Source organism: Abramis brama (genome assembly GCF_963993115.1).
Source record: "Abramis brama genome assembly, chromosome: 8".
In the NCBI taxonomy this organism is placed as follows: domain Eukaryota; kingdom Metazoa; phylum Chordata; class Actinopteri; order Cypriniformes; family Leuciscidae; genus Abramis; species Abramis brama.
The window spans coordinates 33,395,807-33,420,166 of NC_139970.1; the positions used below are offsets into that span (position 1 = coordinate 33,395,807).

The 24,360-nt window shown below is 39.2% G+C and overlaps 1 protein-coding gene across 1 annotated transcript in view; it reads right to left on the bottom strand.

The window, feature by feature from the left end:
- zp2l1 (zona pellucida glycoprotein 2, like 1) overlaps positions 1 to 23,519 on the bottom strand; it is a gene marked incomplete at both ends in the record, with an annotated part of 40,998 nt that extends 17,479 nt beyond the window's left edge. Inside the window, 4 exon segments of the mRNA XM_084121340.1 lie at positions 19,689 to 19,967; positions 22,490 to 22,644; positions 22,756 to 22,816; positions 23,418 to 23,519. Of these exon segments, the coding sequence (XP_083977466.1) occupies positions 19,689 to 19,967; positions 22,490 to 22,644; positions 22,756 to 22,816; positions 23,418 to 23,519 (597 nt within the window).
- Between the last annotated feature and the right edge of the window lie 841 nt (positions 23,520 to 24,360).

Genomic DNA, 24,360 nt, shown 5'->3' on the forward strand with positions numbered 1-24,360 from the left:
GGGCCCAGTTGTTCAAAAGTAGTCTGATCAAATCAGATTGGTTGAAATCCTAAAAATAGGTTGTTCAAAAAAACTAATGATTTAGTCCACTGGAGGCAAGTTGAAGTGAGAAACCAAATGCAATTTATTAAAACGTGATCAAACAAAACAAAGTTTGATTTTTATTTATAAAAAACATCCTTGTTTGACTCTTATTTTAATTCCTCGAATCATCGAAGATGGCGGCGTGCACTAATAAGATGGCGGCGTGAGCGACGTGCCGTGCGCGTCAGGTGTAGTCTGCTAAATTACATCATTTTGGCTTTCATGCCCTAATCCTAAACTTATATTATTTCGCAACAAATCGAATACCAACTGAACCTTTGTTTGTAGCAAAGAAACTCTGTTTGTCGCATAGTTTCCATCATCCAAACCGAGATCCACGTGTCTAGAGTTCACCATGGAGCAAACACTGATTTCCAATCAATCAATCTGGGACGCTATACAGCAACTGAAATTGGATATGTTTTCCCATTTCAACGCGAAAATGGATAATATCCAATCGGGCTTACAAACAATACAAGGCTCACTGTCCACACTTGGTGATCATGTGTCGGAACTTGAACAAAGAGTAAGCTCAATTGAAGACAACTTAACGGAACTTCAAAAGCATGTTAATTGAGCGAAAACTCTTACCTGCGTGATAAAATCGAGGATGCAGAGAATCGTAGCAGGGCACACAACCTGCGTTTTTTGCATGTTCCGGAAAAATCGGAGGGCCAGGACATCATCGGCTTCATGAGAGGTCTTATCCAGCTACTTTTGGGGGAAGAAAATTTTATGGTTCCTCCAGTTATCGAGAGAGCTCACCGTTCTCCCACTATGTTACAAATGAATAAGCCGAAAGCTGGGCCAAGGCCAATCCTGGTGAAATAACTTAGCCTCCAGGATAAACAACTATTCTACGTCTTTCATGTGAGAAGAAGGAACTAAAGTATAAAGGCAACCGCGTCCACATCTTTCCTGATTTCAGCTCTGGCACTGTCCACAAACATCGGCAGTTTGATAACATTAAGAAAAAGCTCCGCGAACTGAAGATGGAATATTCACTTCTATATCCTGCCATACTGAGGATCATTGCAGCAGGCAAAGTAGTCCTGTTCAAAAGTCCTGGAGATGCGGAGTCTTTCCTTCGGGATCTTGAGGCTCAATCCCAGAATGACTGACGTCATTCGTCTCATTTAACTTGAGAGGTATAAAACTAATTGAGTTGATCGCGATACTGTTGTTATTTGTGGCATGAAAGGCGTATACATTTATTGAAGTGAGCTACCTGTCTCTCAGGCTGATTAGCCTAATTTTGGCCATCTTTTTTTGCTTTTTATTTTTTGCTTTTTTTTGTTTTGTTATAATGATATCGGCCAATGTACTATTTTATTTCATACCATTAACGGCTGGGATTCAGCTTGACTCAAATTATTATTTTTGCATGAAAAATTATTTAATATTAGGCTTTCACCTCATGTAATTCTAGTGAGAAACTTTGCAGACTGTATCTGTATTTTGTTATGTTTTGGCCTATGATTGTTGCACGCGAGCGTGTGTGTGTGTCCCAACCTTTTCTTCTATGTCTCTTAATAGTCAACATGGGTAAAGGCTTATTTGTCATCCACCTGAACATAAGGTACTTATGCTTGCTACATAAAATCGATATTTTAAGGGCCTGGCTTGTCTATAATAAACCTAATGTTATCACACTGTCTGAGACCTGGTTGAATAATAATATATCAGATGAGGAAATTAAACTGGATGGTTATGTTTTGTATAGAGCTGATAGGGGTACTTGTGGAGGAGGGGTAGCTATTTATGTCTCCTCAATTTTATTATCTGAGTCTATAGCCCCTAAGGAAAATCCAGTATACTTTGAATGTCTTTTCGTTAAAATTAGTTTCCACGTAAATAAACAGCTGATTATAGGGAACATCTATAGACCTCCAAACTCCCCTACAGAGTCAATACACTGCATAGGCACTACTATAAAATCTGTGGGTAGCTCAAACGAGATGATTATCCTTGGTGATTTTAACATTAACTGGTTAGATCGGTCATCTTTAAATGATAGAAATTACTTTGAAAGTTTAAATCTGACTCAATTAATTAGAGAACCTACTCGGGTTGACCACAGAACCAAATCTTTGTTGGACTGGATTTTGGTCACCCACTCTAACAGAATTACTGAATCTGGTGTTCTACCCGATTGCTTTAGTGATCATTCCATGGTCTTCTGTGTATGGAAAATTAGATTACCTCGCCTACCACCCAAGGTGATCAGGGTAAGACAGACCAAGTAAGACTTGGATATTTTTTTTATCCAAGATTTATTAGATATAAATTGGAATAGGTTTCATCTTATCCCTTTTGTTGAGGATGCTTGGAATTTTCTCTATACAGAAGTTCTTAAAAATATCCAAACATGCCCCTTGGATATCAGTAAAGGTAATCAGTAAAGACATTTACCATGGATTGATGCTGACTTAATAAATGTTTTTAAACAAAGAGATAAGGCATGGGAAAAGAACCGCCTGTCAAAGGACTCAGTAGATGGAGCTGTATATAAACAATTAAGAAATACGTGCACGACTAAAACAAGAAATGCTAAACTGAATAAAAACTCTCTGTCTAATAACTTCAATAATCCTAAGAAGTTCTGGAAAAGTCTTAATTCTTTATTACACAATTCTACTAAAAGCATTGCTACCAAAATTAAAGTTAATAATGATGTTATCAGTGATCCTTCCGCGGTTGCCAATGCTTTCAACCAACACTTTTCCTCTATTTGTAGCTCACAATTTTCTAATTTCTCCTTCTCTAGTTTGGCAGATGAGCTTAACAGTTCCTTTTCATTTGCTACAATAAATCCTACTGATGTTCAGCAGGCAATCTCTGAACTAAAGTCAGGTAATGGTATTGATCCTGATGGTCTGGAGATTAAGTTTATTAAGCTCGCGTCTCATGTACTGGCATTTCCTTTATCAGATTTATTTAACTTATCTTTATCCACCTCTGTGGTTCCATTAATGTGGAAATCTGCCAGTGTTACACCAATACATAAGGGTGGCGATGCACTTGATCTCAACAACTACAGACCTATTTCTATCATCAGTAACATAGCAAAAGTGTTTGAAAAACTAATATTTAAACAATTATTCAAATATATTAATGAATTCTCTATTTTGTCACCAAATCAATCTGGTTTCAGACCAAACTTCTCTACAACTACGGCTCTTCTAAAATTTACCAATGATGTTTCATCTTCTCTAGACAATAACATGTCAACTGGTGCAATATTTATAGATCTCACTAAGGCCTTTGATATGGTCGATCACTATATGCTTCTTGATAAATTATATGCGATAGGCCTTTCTAAACACTCTCTTCTTTGGTTTAATTCTTATGTCCACTGTAGATGTTTGTGTGTCTATGTTAATGGTTGTGTATCACAGTCCTTAATAATGGAGAAAGGTGTCCCTCAAGGCTCTTCCTTAGGGCCTCTTCTATTTTCTTTCTTTATTAATGATCTTCCTCTAATTTGCTCAGACTGTTGTATCCATCTATATGCAGATGACACAGTGATTTACACATCTAATGTGTCTGTCTCTAAGATTCAGTCCTCATTGCAATCTAACTTTAATGCTATTCAACTTTGATTCCAATCCAACCATCTTCTATTGAATAAGAAAAAGTCATATAGTATATTGTTCCCCACCAGATCAGCTACACGGAAGCAAGATAATAATCTTTCACTCAAATTCTTAGACGATACTCAACTTGATGAACTTAAATATCTCGGCCTTTGGCTTGACTCACAACTCTCCTTTAGGTGTCATATAAATTCTGTTGTAAAAAAGATTAATTGTAATTTACAAACATTATATCGTTCTATTAACTGTTTTACTCAACTGATTAGGTTAAGAATTGTGTAACAGTTAATATTTCCCATGCTAGACTATGTGGATGTTGTCTATCAAAACACATCAGAAGCAAACCTGAAAGAATTAAATGTTGCTTTCAATAATATATGTAGATTTGTGCTGAGATGTCCATTTACCACTCACCACTGTGTAATGTATGACGGCGGGATGAGGGAGAGCTTTTGTGAGTGTGAATGTACATGTGCTGTATTATCTTTGTCTCGAGGACCCCCTCGAAAACGAGATGTTTCATCTCAAGGCGTTATCCTCAACAATAAAATTTCAAATTAAAGGCATGAAACTGGAAACTCGAAACTGGAAACTCAAAACAAAAAACATAGACAGGAAACAATCAATACTCAACCAAGACACAGGGCAAACATGAGGGCTTAAATACACATACTGATTACAAGACAAGGAACACCTGTGAACAATCAGACGATTAACCAATGACAAGACACATGGCAGGATCACATGACAAACAGGGAATCGCATGACAAGACACAGAAACATGACAATGACAATGACAAGAACAAGAAACAAAACCCAAAACGTGAGTTTTGCCCAAAACATTGGCACAATTATCAGAGATGAACAAGTCAAAAGTAGTTTCTAACAATTGCATCCCTTATTGAATGTATATTTGTTTGTTTTTGTTGGGGGTCACATAAGGGGCTATGGAAACCAAAAGGGACATGGTGATGGGAGAGAAAAAATATGAGATGAAAGGAAAAATTAATTTAAATACTTTTACGTTCTTTTGCAAATGTTTTTCGTTCCCCCAAGAAACTTTGCATTCACTCTCAAAACTTGAGTTCTTTGCGAATGAACACAATGTTTCTTGGGGGAACTCAAAACATTTAAGAACTAAATATATTATATAAATTGTATATTAAACTATATAGTTTTTCTTCCATTTCATATTTTATTTTTCCTTTAGTGCCTCTGAGGGATCTGTTTGTTTAAATGAATTTGGAAAATGGAAAGGTGTGTTTGTTTGTTTATGTTGTTTTCTTTCTATTTAAATAAAGTGACCCCACTTTACCTGTTGTTTCTTACTAGCAGCCTATACTGTAAAATGTAACCCAATTTGAAGCACTGGTAATCCAGATTTGATCATCGTCTATCTGGATCAGGGTGATCCAATCCTATTTTGCTTTGAAAAACCAGCACAAAAGTAAGATGAATTACCTCATCCTGGATAGCAAAACATGGGATATCCAAATCTAGATAATTATTTTCCATATTAAATGGCCCTGTTTACACCTGGTATTAAGATGCGTTTTGGTCGATCGGATCACAGGTAGACGACGCTAAATACAGGTATAAATGGGGTCTAAACCATTTTGAGCTTGTCCACTTTCGGCCACTTCCAGGGGTAGTCGAAAACGCATTCGACCGGATTGCATGTGTTTGAACAGCCACAAAAGACCCTCTACTCTCAACCTACTGACTTGATTTGTAAACATTGAAGCACGCTAGCCAATCGGGATTTAAACTTTGTTGGCTGGAGACCCAAGTTTGGTATGAAGACAAATTTACCAAGCAAAAAAAACATATATTTACCCGCGCATAGACCCTTCAAAGATATCAGAACAGAAGTGGTTGAAAGTGGACAAAAGAGACAGATTAAAGAGAGTTAAAGTTTTTATTAGCTGTGTTCGTCATGTTTTATGTGAGCACTTGGCTTTGCTTTGTTTGTTTCTTTTTGCCATTTATTGCTCCGCTGTCTCGTGTATTAACCCCGCCCTTCTTGTTACCTGATTATTGGTTTGTTTGCCCCACCTGCTCTCCCTTGTTACCCTCCTAATTTCCTCTCCTATTTCCTCTCCTTGTGTTCCCGTCCTGTTTAGATAGTTGTTGATGTGCATGGTGTTTACTTACTTTGTTTATTTTGGCATTTAATAAAGCCCATTACACTGCATCCTTGAGTCCTTGCTCTCTCTCCTTTCCTGAAACATCCCCTTTTGCATGTATATTTGTTTGTTTCATTCATTAGTTTTGGGTTAGCTGAGGAGATAGATAAAATGAAAATGGAAGGGGATGTTTGTATAGTTTTGCTGTTTTGTGCCTGTTCAAATAAAAGCACTTAAAGTGTAAAGATTGGACTTGTAAGTATTGAGAAATTTGAAAATGCTGGACAGTCTGGTTGAAGACAGGACCTTGCTGGAAATTACCATTTGAACTCACCATTTGAGACAAAAGTCTCACCTCAGAATACATCTCTTTCCCTCTTCCCCCACCCTCTCTCTCTTATGCTAAGATCACCTGAGATTTACACACAATCTATATGGTTTAAATGTTAACAATTATCATCCAGTTTTATAAATGTTTGGTATCATTTGAAATGCCTCAGTGCGACTGGTACACATGTCTCATTTCCAAATAAGTAAAACAAAAGGTAATAAGGTTTTTTAAGAGTTTAGAGATAACTGGCACACAAAGGAAGGTGGTCTCCTGGCAAATGGTCTCCTACCCCCAAAAGGTGTAACGTCTGAATGCAAATTTCCATTGTTAGCACATGTTTCCATGTGAAAGAGGTTCTGTCTATATAATGGAATGCAACAAAGGGTTCGGGGCCTTCTGTTACTCAGATGAGCCCATGATGTTGAAGGACCTCAAAGAATTCAGCATCATGTATTTTAAAGTTGGGTTCGCATCTCTTCTGTTTATTCCAGAGCATTTGATGTTTTGTATCGATTATCTTTGAATTGATTATGAAATTGGCATGATACATTTACCTGACATAATAAATTGTTACATTTGATTATTCTAAATTATTCTTTGACATTTTCATTAAAGAGTTAAAAAGAATAGTCAAACATTTGCTCACATTTAATGATGCACAGATATCATTAAAACCTTTTCATTTATGGAGTCAGATGAAACAACGAGAAAATACATATTCAAATGTATTGCATTTAATCAAAAAATACTTTTGCTCGAGAAAAGACGTAACACGTAGAGACCTTCCGCACTGGTCGGATGCCGGGCCGATCGAGCGTGAGCTTAAGCTAGTAGCCTACATTGATATTTTGTCCCATTCAGAACATTTTCTTTAAAAAAAAATAGCACAAAAGTGAATTAGTAACTGGATAAAATAGATTGCTTCCTGGATAGCAAACATGGGATTTCCTATTTTTTTTACTGGGCCCAGAGGTTGCAGTATATTTGCCAGTAAGGTCTAACTGGACCATGCTAACCAGCCAAATCTGGATCCATCCAGGGTCTAACAAAATACTGTATCAGAACTGAGCAGAATGATGTGAACATTGACTCTCTGTCTGTGTCATTAATAGAACAAAAAGATCTTCAGCATACCAGTATAATCTATATACATTTATTATGACATTCATATAATTAGAAGTTTGTGAAGGGCATTTCTTCCCGTATAAAATTGAGCAACCCAACAACCACAGCTGTCTATCCGCCAGGAGCGATGTCTGCTTGATGTGCAAATGGCTGCTTGATGATTTACGTATTTGGTAATGATATTACTGGGCCTCTACATAGCCCCCTTTCTCTCTGTGCCTGTGGTTTTGTAATTTCACAGATGATGACTTTGAAAAACATACACAATATGTTAACCTAACTAAAATGTCATATTTCCTCAAAAGTGCTCACACAGCTATTCATTTAAATGGAAATGGAGTGAACTTTGAAACGCACAACCTACGCTTTCACTACTAATTTGAAAGTATTTCACCTCACCAAGGACTAAGGTTTGAATGGGGCCTTTTAAAATGGCATAAATAATGTAAATTCCACTGGTAAACGTCAAGACTAGTAAACAAACCTGTCAAATGTATATGAAAGGTTGCCATGGGAATCTGCTGATATGTTCTGTCTTTGAGAACTTATATGCATAGCCTCTAGCAGAATTCTGATGCAGGAGTCATGCACCCATTGGTCATTAAGGGCAAGTTTGTACCGTGCAGGACACCCTGCCACAGATGTTCACCGATTTGGTGGACAGTTTAAGTGCATAACAAATATTCAAAGTTCATCGGTCAAATTTGATATTTTCTGCAGAACACAAGGAGAAAAATGTTTAAATGTTTTTCACAAAAAGAAAAAATATATATTACTTTAAATTAGTAACTTATCTTGTATTTCTGCCTTGGCAGATGTTTCACAAATGAAAAATACACTAGTATTAAAGATACAGTCCATTCTCTGAAAACACTTAATATCTTATGCAACCTTGCAAGAATATTGTACTGGTAAACATGTCAAACAAGACTAATTAAAAACTTAATTATTTTTTGCAGTGAACTTTTTGTCTGACACTCATGGGTGATTTATTAAACATTAAAGTGAGTCACAATGTCCTGCCATTACACTTATTTCACCCAACCGTATTTTCATTACTTTTGTGTTCTGTAGCAAAAAGAAAGTCACATGGGTTTGGAACAATATGAGAGTAATTAAATGATAACAAAATTCTCATTTTTGGTTAAACTATACCTTTAAATAGCTGGCTGTCCAATGTGGTTCCATTCACACAGCGCAGGTTCATAAAACTCACTTTGAAATCCATCTTCGATTGGTTCACTTCAGTTTGGTCATATTATACAGAATGTAAATGTTACGTTATTTAGCATTCTAAAACAAAACTGAGCGTGTTGTGCTGCTGAGTGAATGTAGCCCCTGTGCATTTGTCATTTTGTTCTTAAATGCAAAGCAGAGACCCATTCGGGGCTTATCAGCTCACAGCCTGAAGGGTTTGTTTAGATAGCATTGTAGCGGCCATGTTTAAACATGAGTAGTCGAGTTCTGCCTCTCCCTACAAATGAGTCAGTAGCAAGAGTTAGTTTGTATCCTGGGAAAGCAGAGAGATATCGCTTCATATATCACCCATAGGATTTCAGAACACTGTATATCATCGCACGGGCACGCAGATACAGCATTATTCACGTACGGTGGGACATCTGGTCCCTTGGAGTCTCTTATCCTGCAAATTCTCTCACTTTCTGAGTGAACAGTGCCTTGGCTGGCTGTTTGTGACTTGTACTGGGGCCTAAATGCCAAACTGTGAAATAGAGATGTGTGAAGTGTCTTCCCTCAGTGGGCAGTCAGAATCATCAGTCCTCCATCTGCCACTATCAGTCACATCTCTTGGCTTTAAGCAGCTCTTCGCTCGGATCCACACTGCAATAAAGGAAGGCACACACACACACAGAGAAGGACACAGGGGCTCACTAATGCTAAGGTCTGACATGAGATGTTCCAGTAATGGGATGAGAGTAGCATCTCCTGAGTTTACCACACACACTTAGATGGGATTGACACAGCTGTGGATGCTATTTTACCATGATGGATGCTGGTTGGGGAAAGAGACCTCCCATTGCGTAACTAATAGCCCCATGGTTTCTGTGTTTGTGCCTCTGCAAATTTATGTCCTCCATCAAAAGGTCCCTAGACTAAGGTAATGGTTTTGCTTTCCAAACATGTTTGTTGACATCAGGTGAGATGCAGTCTCTCGTAGCCAGACTTTTGACTATACAACATAAGGTCTGGTACACATTACTAATATTATTATAGCCAATAATCACTTTGTCACGATATATCAGTTGTGTTTGTTAGTTTCGGTTTCATGGACTTTTAGTTTGTTTTCATTTATCACATGTATCCCTTTGTTTGAGTTTTCCATTGAACCTTGCTAACCTTGCTAATGGGATGAAAACATATAACTTTTTTCATGTTTATTTATTCGAAAGAGATTATGCTATAATAATGGAATTTTTAAATGCTGTTTTCATTTTAATTTTGGTTAAAGTTTTACCAATTTTGTTGAGTTTTTGTAAAAAAAAATGTTTTAGTTTTTTATGTCTATATAGTATTTTTTTAAATTTATTTATTATTTTGGTTTTAGTTATTTGATTATATCAAGCTAAAATAAATGAAAATGAGAAATGCTGGCTTATAGCTGAAATAAAATAAGTTTAAGGTTTTTTTATTTTATTTTTTTATATATATTTCCAAGTGAAGAAAATGTTTTAGTTAACTATTATTCTTGTCACTATTGATTATTTCATCCTCAACAGGAAATTAATCAATGTGCTTGTATGACTTTGTTCCAAATTGCATGAAGTCAGCCAATCAGATTAGAGTTTGCCAGATTGAGAAAGTGCTTTTCAATTTTGTGAGCAACATCAGACGGTCAGTGAACAGACTGTAGAGTTTTATTAAGAGGTGATATTTGCCACCTGGAACTGGTTATCAGGGACATTTTTTACATTATGAGGGTCTTTGGCCTAACCACACAACAAGCACAGTGTATTGTCAATTCACAAAGGGGTTCAAAAGTCTGAGACCACAAGAGAAAATGTTTATGCAATATATTATTAGCATATTCTCAGCATGCACTCAACATAGGCTCCTCAAGTGCAAAACCTGATCATGTTCCCCAGCATGATTTTGAAAATATTTTAAATGACATTTTGAAACCCATATTTTTATGTGGCCTCAGATTTTTAGAAACCACAGTACATGTATGTCAAACACTTAAACTGAATAAATAGCATGAATAAAATTCTAAATCTAAATTATTTTGACTGTTCAAATCACAGCCTGATCTCATGAAAATGCGTCTCTATAGCACGCATTGTGTTTATCGTGCAATTTATACGCGAAAATGAGTTTTTACGTGCACATGATACGCAGTTTTCGCGTGCATTTGATACGCACTTTATTTCGTGTAATACACACGCACCCTACACCACTAATCCTAACCAAACATATAATACACACATACCCCACACCACTACTAAACCTACCCTAAACCTACCCATGTGTATCATATGCACATAAAAACTCATTTTCGCGTATAAATTGCACAATAAACACAATGCGTGCTATAGAGATGCATTTAGTGTGACCAAGTTGCAAATCAACATAAAGTGCACATAGAAAGCTCTGCTAGAATACATGTAATTGTCCAGTCTTTATGATAGATTTATTCTGAACAGTTGTCAGTTCACAATTCCCTGCTTTTTGTTTTCTAAGTGATAGTTCTGTTATCATTTACTCACCCTAATGGCGTTCCAAACCTGTATGACTTTCTTTCTTCTGCGGATAAATTGTTTTTAAAATATCTTCTTTTGTGTTTTTCAGAAGAGAGAAAACCATGTGTGTTAGTAACAACATGGAAGTGAGTAGACCTAAATGTTGTCTATCCCTTTAAGGATTAATGTATCATCAATGAACACTTCTTCTACTACTCCATACTTTTCAATTTGGAGAATGATCCAGTGTGGGTCTTTTTTGTAAAATAATTTTGCAGTTTCAATTCCTTAATCCATATATTTGTGGTTTTGTCTTGCTTAGTTTAGCTTTAGATGCAGTTGAAATACAGGAAACACGAAACATCTCACAGCTTCTCTGGTTTATGTGCTGCCTCCAGCGCATCTAAATGTTTGCTGTGTAATGGATTTGAAACACTCATTTAAAATGGTCTCTTTGATTTCCACCCACCCACTCAAAAGCTGCCAGTGGGAGTAGAGGGGATGGGCCACTGTCTCCACTGCAACTCTGCAAGACTGATCATTCAAGCTTAAAGGCTATTAAACTGAGCTACTCCCCGTTTCTCTGATATCGCCTGGGTTATAGGTGTAGAAAAAGGCAATAATTTGTTTCTAAGATGTCATTTGGCACCAAGCAGAATGCTTTCTGGTCAAATGCATACATAAACTCATTGAGGGGTTGAAAGAAATAATTGAGAAGCCTCAGTGTTTTCAGTAAACAAACCAACATTTAGGCAAATGAGTTAATCGTGGATTCAAAAAATGCTGAAGGCAGCAACCAAATATTTTTGAATGTAAATTGAAGAATATTGCGATTTAGAAAATGTTAATTAACACACATCATTAACACGCCTAAAGTTGTTCTCGGCTTTGACTTAGCATGCAGAGGCGTTTATGAAGGCTCTTTTTTTGTTTGTTGTGCTGGGCAATATGGCAGAAAATTTGGGTTATGACTGCAGTCTTCATTAACTGAGTGTACATTTATTTATTTTCAAAAAACATTTTACCCATTTCTTTATGTGCAAAACTTTTTAAATGAGGAAAAAAGTAGAGCGCTCCTTTAAAATTACACTGTTCAAATATGTTTAATTGCTTACCTTTTTGACCTTTCTAATCACAAACACTGAATATGAATACAAAGAAAAATCACTTCACTTTCATGGTTACAAAGCAACTAATAGTTGAGTAGTTGCTGAGTTTTGGATGATTTGGATGATGCTTGGAAATAAAAACTCATGACTGAGGATGACTAAGGGAGACAAATCAAGTAGTGAGAGAGGGTGAATTGGCAGATAAAAAAGTAACATCTAAATAGTGAGGGAAAAAATATTCAGGAAGACATCACCAGAGCTTTGTGTTATTGGACTAATGAGGACAACCAGGGCAAAACTGAAGATCTGGGATTACAACAAGCACCAACCCAAAAAAGAAAAAGAATTCTGTGAAGTTCTGATGAACTGTCATACTCAGTATGCCAAGTATTCAAACCAAACCAACTCTAACTGTGCTTAACCATATTGGTAAGAAGAAATGTATCTTTTCAACACAGGGGAATTCTGAGAACCATCATTGCGCTCATGTTAATGACTGTCTATGTGTGGATTAGCTGGCAGTAATTGCTTTTCCCTCTGGTTATTTCTTGCTGAGGGATTTTGAATAACAAATCTGTTATGAAGTATAATTGTGTGTTTTTTCTCAGATACAGAGATAGTATAACTGAGCATTAGGATACCAATTAATAAAGAATTAAATGTATTATTAAAAATTATCAGAATAAATTTCCCAACCAAATAACATTGCTCATTAGGCTGATTTGCGGTTGTAGAGCAACATGACTACAAAGCACAGGTAAATTTACAATGACTTTGAACACAGCTTTTTATCCATTCTCCATCCAACTATACTGTACCTTAAATTTTTAAGTACAGACAACTTGAATGTTTAAGTAATTTCGACTTAAATCACATAAAATGTACTTAAAAAATTGTTGAATCTTGTTTATTGAATCTTGAATCTTGAAAATTGCTCAACTTATTTTGATGAGTTAAAGCAATGTAAAAACATGTCATAATTTATTGTTCATATACTTTTGATTAAAACAAATAAAAGGGTGGGGGGGGGGGGATGTACTGTATAAAATAATACAGAGCAATCGGTGAGGTCAGAACTATCCATTGCATAATACTCCATTATACATTTAATACAATTTTACAATTAACTCTTTCTCTGCCAGCATTATATATATATATATATATATATATATATATATATATACAAAAAGTTGCCTGCCAGCGCCAACATTTTTTATCATTTTCACAAAAATTTCATGGCTCAAAGAATATTTTGTTGTATGAATATCTGAACATAAAATATATCAAAAGAAAGAACAGAGCCTCTGCTTTTAAAAAAAAAAACAATCAAACATTTTAACTTTTTTCTCTTTATTTTTATTCTTATTCCAAAGACAAATGCTTTTGTTTGTACAGAGATTATATTTTTACATTTTCAATCCCTCCCCAGCCAACCCAGAACAAACTGCCTTATATGATGTTAGTTAAACAGTAATAGTTAAAAATATAATGAAATTAAATAATAATAAACTTCATGCAAATTTTTATCAACACTTGAATGTGGGAAGTTCTATTTAAAAAAAATGAAATGAAATAAAAAAGCTGTGAAAATCGTGTTTTTATCAAAGACTACGCCTGGATGGGTTTCAGAACAATGAGCAGATCGAGTCCATCAACACCCCCAAAGCGGAAAATTCTGTCAATGGCAGGGAAGCGTTGTGTCATAAATTCCATCAATGATGGGGAAAGAGTTCATTTAATTAATTATATTCACATCAGATAACAGCTGTCAGTCAAACTGGTCAATAAGCCACTGAAAATAGCAATGCAACGTGTCTTTTTATGTACAACACAGAATAAAGCCTTAGCCTTATGTTTAGAGTGCATTAAAGTTTCTCGTCCATATCTTGCCGCCAGTGCTTTGATCAGACGCTGCAGTCGATAAAAAAAAAACAGGCACTGTCACAACAGACTATGGTATTTCACATCAGTAGCAGGACCATGGAGTGCACTGGATGGAGTGATAATCTCTAGGCAGAGTAATTCATGCTCAAAAAAGCTGGTGCCTCCTACACCCCCTAATTTTCTCCCCACTCAGTGGAACGCAGAGTGAACAGGCAAGAAAAACTGCTGCCATAGTTATAAAGTGAATGCACTGGTGGTGTAGATTAACGTAATGATTTTCCCAATTGCCAAATGTCACCAAACAGAGGATGAGATGCCCATTATGAATGGAAACTGAATTATCATTCTTCACAACTGTTCATCTCGTTCCTGCTGTGATCAGATTCTTCTCAGGGCTAGTTTGCAGAAGGGCATTAGAATTTTAGGCGTTATGATTTTCTGATATTCCCTTATTGATCTCATATGACTTATGAAATAGGCCGCTTTTGTAGAACTCTGCTCAAGGGGAGGGTTTGAAACTGACTTTCGGATGATGGCAGATGTGAAGTTCTGCTTATTCTTGCAGAGTTCTTCAGGTTGTGCCAGTTGGTTATGACAGAATCCTAAGGCACTGCTATTAGAAGCCTGATTGGAAGCCCATGGCATTGCTCCTGGCACTGTAGAAAGTGTGAGTGAGGGGGCGAATACTGATTCAGAATTATATCTGTAATTTCAGAAGTGTGGTACGTGGATGCTAAGTCAAATCTCTCTGCGGAGTGTTTTTCCTTTCATTGAACACTTAATAAATACACATATAAATACACATAATATTTATAATGCTCATTGACCTCATTGACCTTAGGGCATTAATTCAAGAGATATGTTTACATGCTCTAATTTTCCATAATCGAAATTAATCCAATCCGGTTTAAGATTCTGAAAGTTCTATTTATATGAACCCTAAACTTTGCAATCTGATTCACATATTCTTTTACATATGCATTATATGTATTCCAAAGAAAACTTCAACTTTTAGACATTTATATCTGACAAACTTATATTTAGTAAATATGCCCCCAGTTTCACAGACAAGGCTTAGTTCCAGACTAAAATGCATATTTGAGCTGATTTAACTGAAAGCAACTTGCACTGACATATCTTAAAATATATCAGTGCCATTGTTTTGTCTCAAGATGCACACCAGTAATGTTTTTTTTCTAAGGCACATTTATAAAATTTACTCAAATGCCCTAATTGAACTAAGGCCTAATCCTGGCTAAATCTAAGCCCGGTCTGTGAAACCGGGCCATTCAGTCTTATCCACTGACCAGACATGAGACGTAAATAAACATACGCACTTTGGTATGACATAAAATGAATGTAAACATACACATCATGACACTGCACATGTGCGCAAAGTGTTTTTGAATTAAAAAAAAAGGTAGATCCAAGCGTTTAAATCCTTTATTTTTCTCTATTGATTGAATTATTTCAGGTCTACACCACCCTTTCAGTCCCATTCAAATTTCAGTCGGATCGAGCAATCGGATCGATTGGCGTGTTTACATGAAGGCTTTTCAGTCCTATTGAACCATCAATCATTATAAACTGATTATTTTGGTGCATGTAAATGTATAGCTAATGATGTTTGCCGACATAGGTACCATTTGGAAAACCTTTCAAGAATTACATGTTTCTGAGGAACCCACAAGTTTGTGCAAGAAAGTTAGTCCCTCTAACTTCTCCAAAAGGTTTCAATCAATGGGGCCAGTCGGTAATGCAGATCAGAGAAAGCATTTCTATGAGAAAGACTCGGAAGGCGAGATGATATCACAATGACATTTATTAATAAACAGAAAATGAAAACAAAGACATTGGATGGTAAAATTCTTTGAAGCAGGCCCCGTCCGTAGTTCACATTCGGAGGGTAGCGGACTCTGCATATCCTGCCTGAAGATGAAGGCAGGGGCACAGCCGACCCCCGGGGAGGTATGGACAGGGACCATCCTGGTGGTGGTGGGGAGGATGGAGGTGAATGTTTATGTCATCATCTGCGAACTCAAACATGTGTAAGTAACAATTTTTAATACTCCAAGTATTAGATAGTGATTGGATAGACAGACAGTAATGAGTGACGTAACAGTGAGTCTTCCTGGCAGAACTTTACGCTAGAGCTTTCACATCTTAGTGCAGCTTTTCTGCAGCATTTAATCAGCATTAACCCAGATGGATACTGTAGGTCACACACACAGCGCCAACACATTACTCTTCAGAAAGTGCATGTTAGAAGAAATAAAGGACGATATTTAACACTAAACAAGTCAAAATGTTGGCATTCGTGTTTGTTCTTTACAGTCACAAGATATCTGTTATGGTTCTCACTATGTCAATCAACACAAATTCAGGACTCCATACACACAAAACTTTGCAGTGTGTAAGTGGCCATAGTTAATTACAGTTCTCAGTTCTTTGATCAAAGCATCCTTTGTGCCAAACATCCATTACCTGCAAAAGTGTTGACTTTATCCAGAATTGCTTTGACCAATTCCAGAAACTGAATGGAATTCAATGGAAATCAAATTACCACATGACTCTGGTTTTCAGAAATACTTTGAAAAGTAATTTGGACGTAATTTTCTCCTGAATGGTGGGAGAAAGCATTTATGATTCAAAATAACAGTATAACTAAACTGCTATAAGTTTAACTGTAAATACTAAAATTGCATCATGTCCCAATCCTTATCATCTGAAAAGGGGTTAAGTGAGAATGCTGTACAGAAACCTCATAATAAGTAGCCTGTCTGTGACCTTACATGAACTACAGTCACATGCTGAACTACTGCAATGTTTTATTACCTGGCCTCCCATCTAGAACTATCAAGCCTTTTCAGATGATTTAGAACACATCAGCATGTCTAATCCTCAACCAGACCAAGAAAAGCCACGTCAGACTCCTCTTGCTTCATTCTCACTGTCCCTTTTCACATTTCACTTTTAGTCCAATCTGTAAAACATGTACATCATCAACGTGAGTTCTGCCGTGGGTACTACTATCGGTCTAGTTTGTCTAGTTATCTAGTTATCAACGAAAGCCTCATCAGCTGTGTCTGTGCACAGTATTTGAATTTACAAATATACATGAATGGACATCTATAGAATGTGATTCAATTTCCATTTTTATCAAGGGATAGTTAATTTAAAAATGAAAAAGCACATAACTAGAATCTAAAAATGTTGTCAGTGAAAAACTCTTTCCACTGGTCCAATGTTGCTTTGGACCCCATTGACTTTCATGGTATGGACAACAACCGATGATTGGATTGTTCTAAAATATCTTATTTTATGTTCCACAGAAGAAAGTCATACAGGTTTGGAATGAAATGAGGGTTGAGATGACAGAATGTTCAATTTTGGATGAACTATGAAGTTACATAAATAGGCTGACAGTTTCATTGTAAAAAAAAAAAAAAAAAAAAAAAAAAACTTGCTGCCTTAATTTTTGAAGTACAATCTACTTGGCTGTGTATATCACCTTAAATTACATTAAACTGACTTAAAAAAATAAGTTTAAAATGGCTTAACTTGAATAATGTAAAAACACATGAATGTAAAAACATGTTGTCAGGGGTCGGTCATTCGTACGAATTCATATTGTGCAACTCGTAATATGTAGCCTACGATTTAGCAAAAATCGTACGAATTCGTACGAGTGAGGTCGTATGAATTTGTACGAATTAGCCACCTCTTAAACTTCACACGAATTGCCGTGAGATGGTTGAAATAAGTCACTATCCTCATCTAAAGTACAAGCCATTAGTTTCATTAGCCTGTATTTATCAATATTATACACTGTGAAAATTAGCCAGTCCCAATTGGCCTGTCTGAATCCACCGAGCTGTAGAGAATACCAAGTATTAAAGTTCTGCAAGGGTGGTGAGAAAATGCCACAGTTTTTTACAACCACATGGATGAAGGCACTGTGAACCAAAACTGTTCTTTTTTCCATCTTAATAAAAACTTAAAGTTTCCCCACCTAAAATATGTATTTTATTTACATAATCATTTTTATTTAACAGGGGGAAAATCCATTAGACTGCCATTTCACCGGCAGAGATAAAGTTATTACTCAGGTTGAAGACTACCTGCTGTAATTATATCACCAGCCTCGTTGTGAATGTATTTGCAAGAAGATGTAAGACACAAACACTGTTTATTTCCAGACACAGGCTGATACAATCAGCAATATGAAAATACATTTACATATAAATAATAACCGACCCAATTAAATGTTCGCCCATTGGCTGCGTGCTACATCATAATCGATGGCAACAGGCAGGTAATGACACAGCAGGATTGGACAGTGAAATCTGAATAGTGATCGCAATTAATGACACCATTATTCATGCTTTCGTCGTATGGAGGATGAGAGTCAAATGAATGCTATTAAAATGAGTTAATGGAGCCTTGATTGATTGCAGTGTTAATTGAGTCAGAGATCCATTTGAGCACAGAAACACTTCCATTTCTTTGGGATCTAAACACATTTTCAGTCAAACGTGACTGTATTATCTTAGATTAGGATAAAGGATCATTTCTGTAGATAACAAATTCAAAACAAATTCACTGATTCATTTGAGTCTAGTTTTAATCCAGTGCAACTACTCAAAAAATAAATCATTACATTAAGGCAAGAATACATTTTTTTTTTTTTTTTTTTTTTTTTTTTATGTACTGGTATTTATTTGTTTGTAAGTAGGCTAAGTAAATAAATAAGTAACTAATTAAATAAATATGTAAATAAATAAATAGTATGTACCTTTTAAATTATGTACAGGAAACTAGTTTTCAAAGTAAACTTCTGCTGTAGGTTATTCATTGTGATGCTGTCTATAAAAATGCAATGGCCTTTAAAATATATTCAGCATTCTGATCCAGTTAGTTAATTTTCAGTTGGAAAGTGATGACAGTCAAATTCCTAATAAAAAAATTGTTGCATAGACAGCATGTTTATGATACAGGAAACAGTTTTGGCATAATGCAACAGAATAAAGCAGAGCAGAAAACGGGTGTACTTAAAGTTCAGCCTCAAGGATAATAGAGCAGATGGTATCAGGAGAGTGTCAGCTGACTTACATATGAGCATAGGACATAAAACAGTGCTAGTTTATATAAAAATGGAGCCTGGTGATACTGCTACAAGTCACATTCTTTCTCTGCTCTCTGTTGTTTCACTGTCTCTGTGACTTATAAAGGTGGGCTTTGAATTCCCTGGCCTGTACAGCCCTGCCTATTAAAGCGAGACGGGCTGTCAGAGAGGTTTCTGCTACCACCCACTGAACAGAAGAAGAACTGCAGCGTCAGGACACACCGAAAGTAAGCACTCGCCTCTCATCACATATTCAGAAAGCACAGCAAGGTCCTCAGCACTTTCTCTAGTGTATATCTAAAGAAGTATCATCCTCCAAAAGTTTTAAAGCTTGCTGATGTACTCTTATTTTCATCAGGTGACCTGAGACTGACACAAACACTGGTAGTTTTAAAGGAAACAACACTTTAAATCATCACCATGTATTTCAGGTTCAATACCATTCAAAAGTTTGAAGTTGATACGATTTTTACATGTTTTACAAGTCTCGTAATGCTCACCAAGGCTGCATTTATTTGATTAAAATACAGTAAATACAATGTGTGTAACGGATGACAGAACAGGATGTAAATGCAATAACGCTCTTTATTAGAAACACACAATTGGTCAGGACACAGATGGTCGCCAACACAGCGGGACAGGCGGGGGGACACAAACGCTGGTGGTATGGTGACGCAGGGACCTCGGTGGGCAACAGGTGCTGGTGCTGTAGTCCAGTGATGATCCCTTGTGACAGTGCTCTGGTGCAGTGAATAATCCCTTGTGGCGGTGCTCGATGATCCAGTGCAGAGTGCAGGGAATCCAGAGATGACACGACGAAGACACGGGAATCCAATTCAACACGAGGAACACAGGAACAGGCACGGGAAACACACTGGGAAACCACAACGATCTGACAACATGAGACACCAGTTACTGAACATATAAAGGGACAAACAATTGGCTCCAGCTGGCGCTACTGATCACTGATGATCAGTGACCACGCCCACAGACACACACACACACCACAGCACGTCAGACGAGAGAGAGAGACAGTGAATTTATAAACCGTGACAGTACCCCTCCCCTAGGAACGCCTCCTGGCGTTCCCCGACGGACTTACCAGTCGATTGTAATCATCGATAAGGGAGTGATCCAGAATGTCTCTAGCAGGAACCCAACTTCTCTCCTCCGGACCGTAACCTTCCCAGTCCACCAGGTACTGGAATCCGCGTCCCCTCCTTCTCGAGTCCAGAATACGGTTAACCGAATACGTTGGTTCCCCATCTACGAGACGCGGCGGGGGGGGGGAACCGGGACTGGCGGATTAATGCGTGCACGAAACACAGGTTTAATCTTTGACACATGAAAGGCGGGATGAAGGGAGGCTTCGACCGGTGGCGATCGGCCTTAGCCTTGGTGCGCGCCCCCACTTGGAGAAGAGTCTCACAGGCTCTAGTTCAAGTGTGGCGAGACCTCTGGACGAAGGCGTGAGCAGAGGGGACCGCGACTTCGGATTCCGTACTAGCAAAAACTGGTGGCTGGTAACCTAAACTACATTCAAACGGAGTAAGGATGACACTGGTAACGAATTGTGGGCGTACTCCACCATAGAAAGTTGTTGGCTCCAGGAGGAAGGATTCTTGGAAACCAAACGTCGCAACACTCTCTCCAGATCTTGGTTGGCTCTCTACGTTTGACCATTGCTTTGGGGATGAAACCCCGAAGAAAGACTGACAGTCACCCCCAGTAACTTACAAAATTCTTGCCAAAATTTGGACACAAATTGGGGTCCCCTGACGGAAACCACGTCCATCGGGAGGCCATGTAAGCGAAAGATGTGATCTACGACCGCTGTCTCCTTGGCTGAGGGTAATTTGGGCAAGGGAATAAAATGAGCCGCCTTCGAGAACCGGTCCACAACAGTCAAAACGACCGTCTTGCCCTGGGAGGGCGGTAATGAAATCTAGCGCAATGTGGGACCAGGGTCTCGAAGGGACAGACAGCGGTTGGAGTAACCCATCCGGGGGTCTATTGGAAGTCTTGCCAGTGGCACAAACCGAGCAAGCCAAAACAAAACTGCAGATGTCGCGAGCCATTAATGGCCACCAGAATCGTTGCTTCACCAAAAAACTGGTGCGATTTACTCCTGGATGACACGCTATGCTGGAACAATGACCCCACTGAATGACGTCGGACCGACACCCCTCTGGCACAAACAAACGATTCGGTGGGCAATCGGGCGGAGGCGTTACCCCTTCTAAGGCCTTTATGACCTTCGATTCAACCTCCCATCTGAGAGTGGAGACCACTAATGTCTCGGGTAAAATACACTCAGGAGTAGACAGGCATTCGGATTGGTCAAAAATACGAGATAAGGAATCGGGTTTGATGTTCTTGGAACCCGGGCGGTATGAAAGAGAAAAGTCAAAACGTCTGAAAAAAAGTGCCCACCGAGCCTGCCTAGAGTTGAGTCTTTTGGCGGTTCTGATATATTCTAGGTTCTTATGATCGGTCCATACGATAAAAGGTACCCCTGACCCTTCTAACCAGTGATGCCATTCCTCCAGCGCTAACTTGACTGCCAACAATTCTCTGTTACCAATGTCATAGTTACGCTCGGCAGGTGATAAACGATGAGACAAAAACGCGCAAGGATGCATCTTGTCGTCTGTGGAAGAACGTTGGGAAAGAACTGCTCCTACCCCCACCTCTGACGCGTCGACCTCCACCACGAACTGACGTGATGGATCAGGGGCAACGAGGATGGGAGCCGAAACAAAGCGGCTTTTGAGTTTGGCGAATACAGCCTCCGCTGTATCGGACCACCTGAACGTCGTTCTGGGGGAGGTCAAGGCAGTCAGAGGTGCGGCTAGTTGGCTGAAATTGCGAATAAAACGCCGATAGAAATTGGCAAACCCCAGAAACCTCTGTAGGGCCTTACGGGAATCTGGACTTGGTCAATCTATCACAGCCTTAACGTTGTCAGGATCCATACGCACTCCCTCAGACGAGATGATGTACCCTAGAAAAGGAACAGACTGTGCATGAAAAACGCATTTCTCCGCCTTGACAAAAAGCCCATTCTCTAGCAACCTCTGAAGCACTCGTCTGACGTGCTGAACGTGTTCCTGGAGAGAAGATGAAAAAAATCAATATGTCATCCAGGTAGACATATATGAACTGGTCAACCATATCTCTCAGCATGTCATTGACGAATGCCTGGAAGACCGCTGGGGAGTTGGACAGCCCGAACGGCATGACCAAGTATTCAAAGTGCCCCCTGGGGGTATTGAACGCGGTCTTCCATTCATCACCCTTCCTTATGCAAACCAAATGATAAGCGTTACGTAAATCCAATTTTGTGAAGATGGATGCTCCCTGTAACCGCTCAAAGGCTGAAGACATCAACGGCAAAGGATAAGTATTCTTTACCGTGATGTTGTTCAACCCTCGGTAATCAATGCACGGTCGCAGAGATCCATCCTTTTTCCCCACAAAAAAGAACCCCGCCCCCGCTGGAGATGAGGAAGGTCTAATGAATTTGGATGCTAGAGAATCAGAAATATATTTCTCCATAGCCTCCCTCTCTGGGACAGAAAGTGAATATAACTTGCCTTTAGGCAGAGACTCACCTGGCACTAAGTCTATGGCACAGTCATAGGGACGATGTGGAGGAAGAGAAGCAGCACGAGACTTACTGAACACTTCTCTCAGGTCCTGGTACTCCCCGGGCACGTTAGACAAATTCACCGCCTCCTCCTGGAATACAGACACAGGTACAGACGAACACGCAGACACTAGACATGACTCATGACACGTATTACTCCACATAGATACAGAATTGTGACCCCAATCGACTCTGGGATTGTGTTGTGTAAGCCAGGGATGACCGAGTACGACAGGTGCGAGGGGTGAGTTCATGAGGAGGAATATTATTGTCTCAGTGTGGTTGCCAGATGTGATGAGAGTGATGGGTTCAGTAACGTGTGAAATGTTAGGGAGTTGTTGTCCATTCAGAGCTTTGACAGAAATCTTGTACGTGAGAGGTGAGACCGGGATGTGAAGACGGTGAGCCAGTCCTGAGTCCATAAATTACCTTCTGTCCCCGAATCCAGTAAAGCCTTGGTGTCGCGTGTGTGGGTTGCCCACCTTAATCTTACCGGAAGGAGAGTAGATGATGATGGTGATGATGAGGTCTTCTCGGCGGAGATCCCACCCGATAGTAGCCTCATAGTTACTACCGGGCTTGATCTTTTAACGGGCACGAGTGGATGAAGTGGCCCGCCTTCCCGCAGTATAGGCACAGTCCTTGGGATCTCCGCCGTTCTCTCTCCTCCCGGGAAAGCCGAGCTCTACCCACCTGCATGGGCTCGGGATCACAAACGGGACTGACCGTGTCCAGGTTCTCAGAGCGCAGGGTCTCCGTGCCGCGAAACGGAAGGTTCTGTTGGAAGCGACCCATTCTGCTCAGCCGAGCATCAACTCATAACGCCAACTCAATAAGTCCATTCAGACTGCGAGGAAGGTCCAGCATATAAATCTCCCTCTGGACACGGTCAGCCAACCCATGCAGGAATCTATCCCACTGCGCCTCCTCGTTCCATCGGCACTCTGCAGCCAGGGTGCGGAACCGGATGGAATATTCCGACACCGAGCCGCTACCTTGGCGGAGATCGGCGAGTAGTCTGGCCGCCTCCCTACCCGCCACCGCACGATCGAAGACCCTTCTCATCTCCTCGGAGAGTGCCTGGAACGAGGCGCAGCATGGGTCTTGATTCTCCCACACCGCCGTTCCCCAGAGAGCCGCCTTGCCGGACAGCAACGTCAGAACAAATGCCACCTTGGTCTGTTCTTGATTGAACGTCAGTGGCTGTAATGAAAAGTGCATAGGACATCGGGTCAAAAATGCTCTGCAAAACTCCGGTTCACCTGCATATCCCTCTGGTGTCGGCAGTCTCGGTTTGCGCTGCTGGGACAGCTCTGGTGGATTGGGCTAAACGGGCGGTGTGGGCGGCGCAGTGGGAACTCTTAGCTGTTGGAGTTGTTGGATGAGCTCGGACACCTGCGTCACAAGCGCTTGAACCGCCCGTCCTGTGTTGGAGATGCTCTCCTCTTGGGTGTCCATTCTCGCGATGCTTCGAGCTGCAAACTCGTCCCAAGTCGTGGCGACTGCTACATCCATAATATGGTCAGATCATTCTGTAACGGATGACAGAACAGGATGTAAATGCAATAACTCTCTTTATTAGAAACACACAATTGGTCAGGACACAGAACACAGATGGTCGCCAACACAGCGGGAC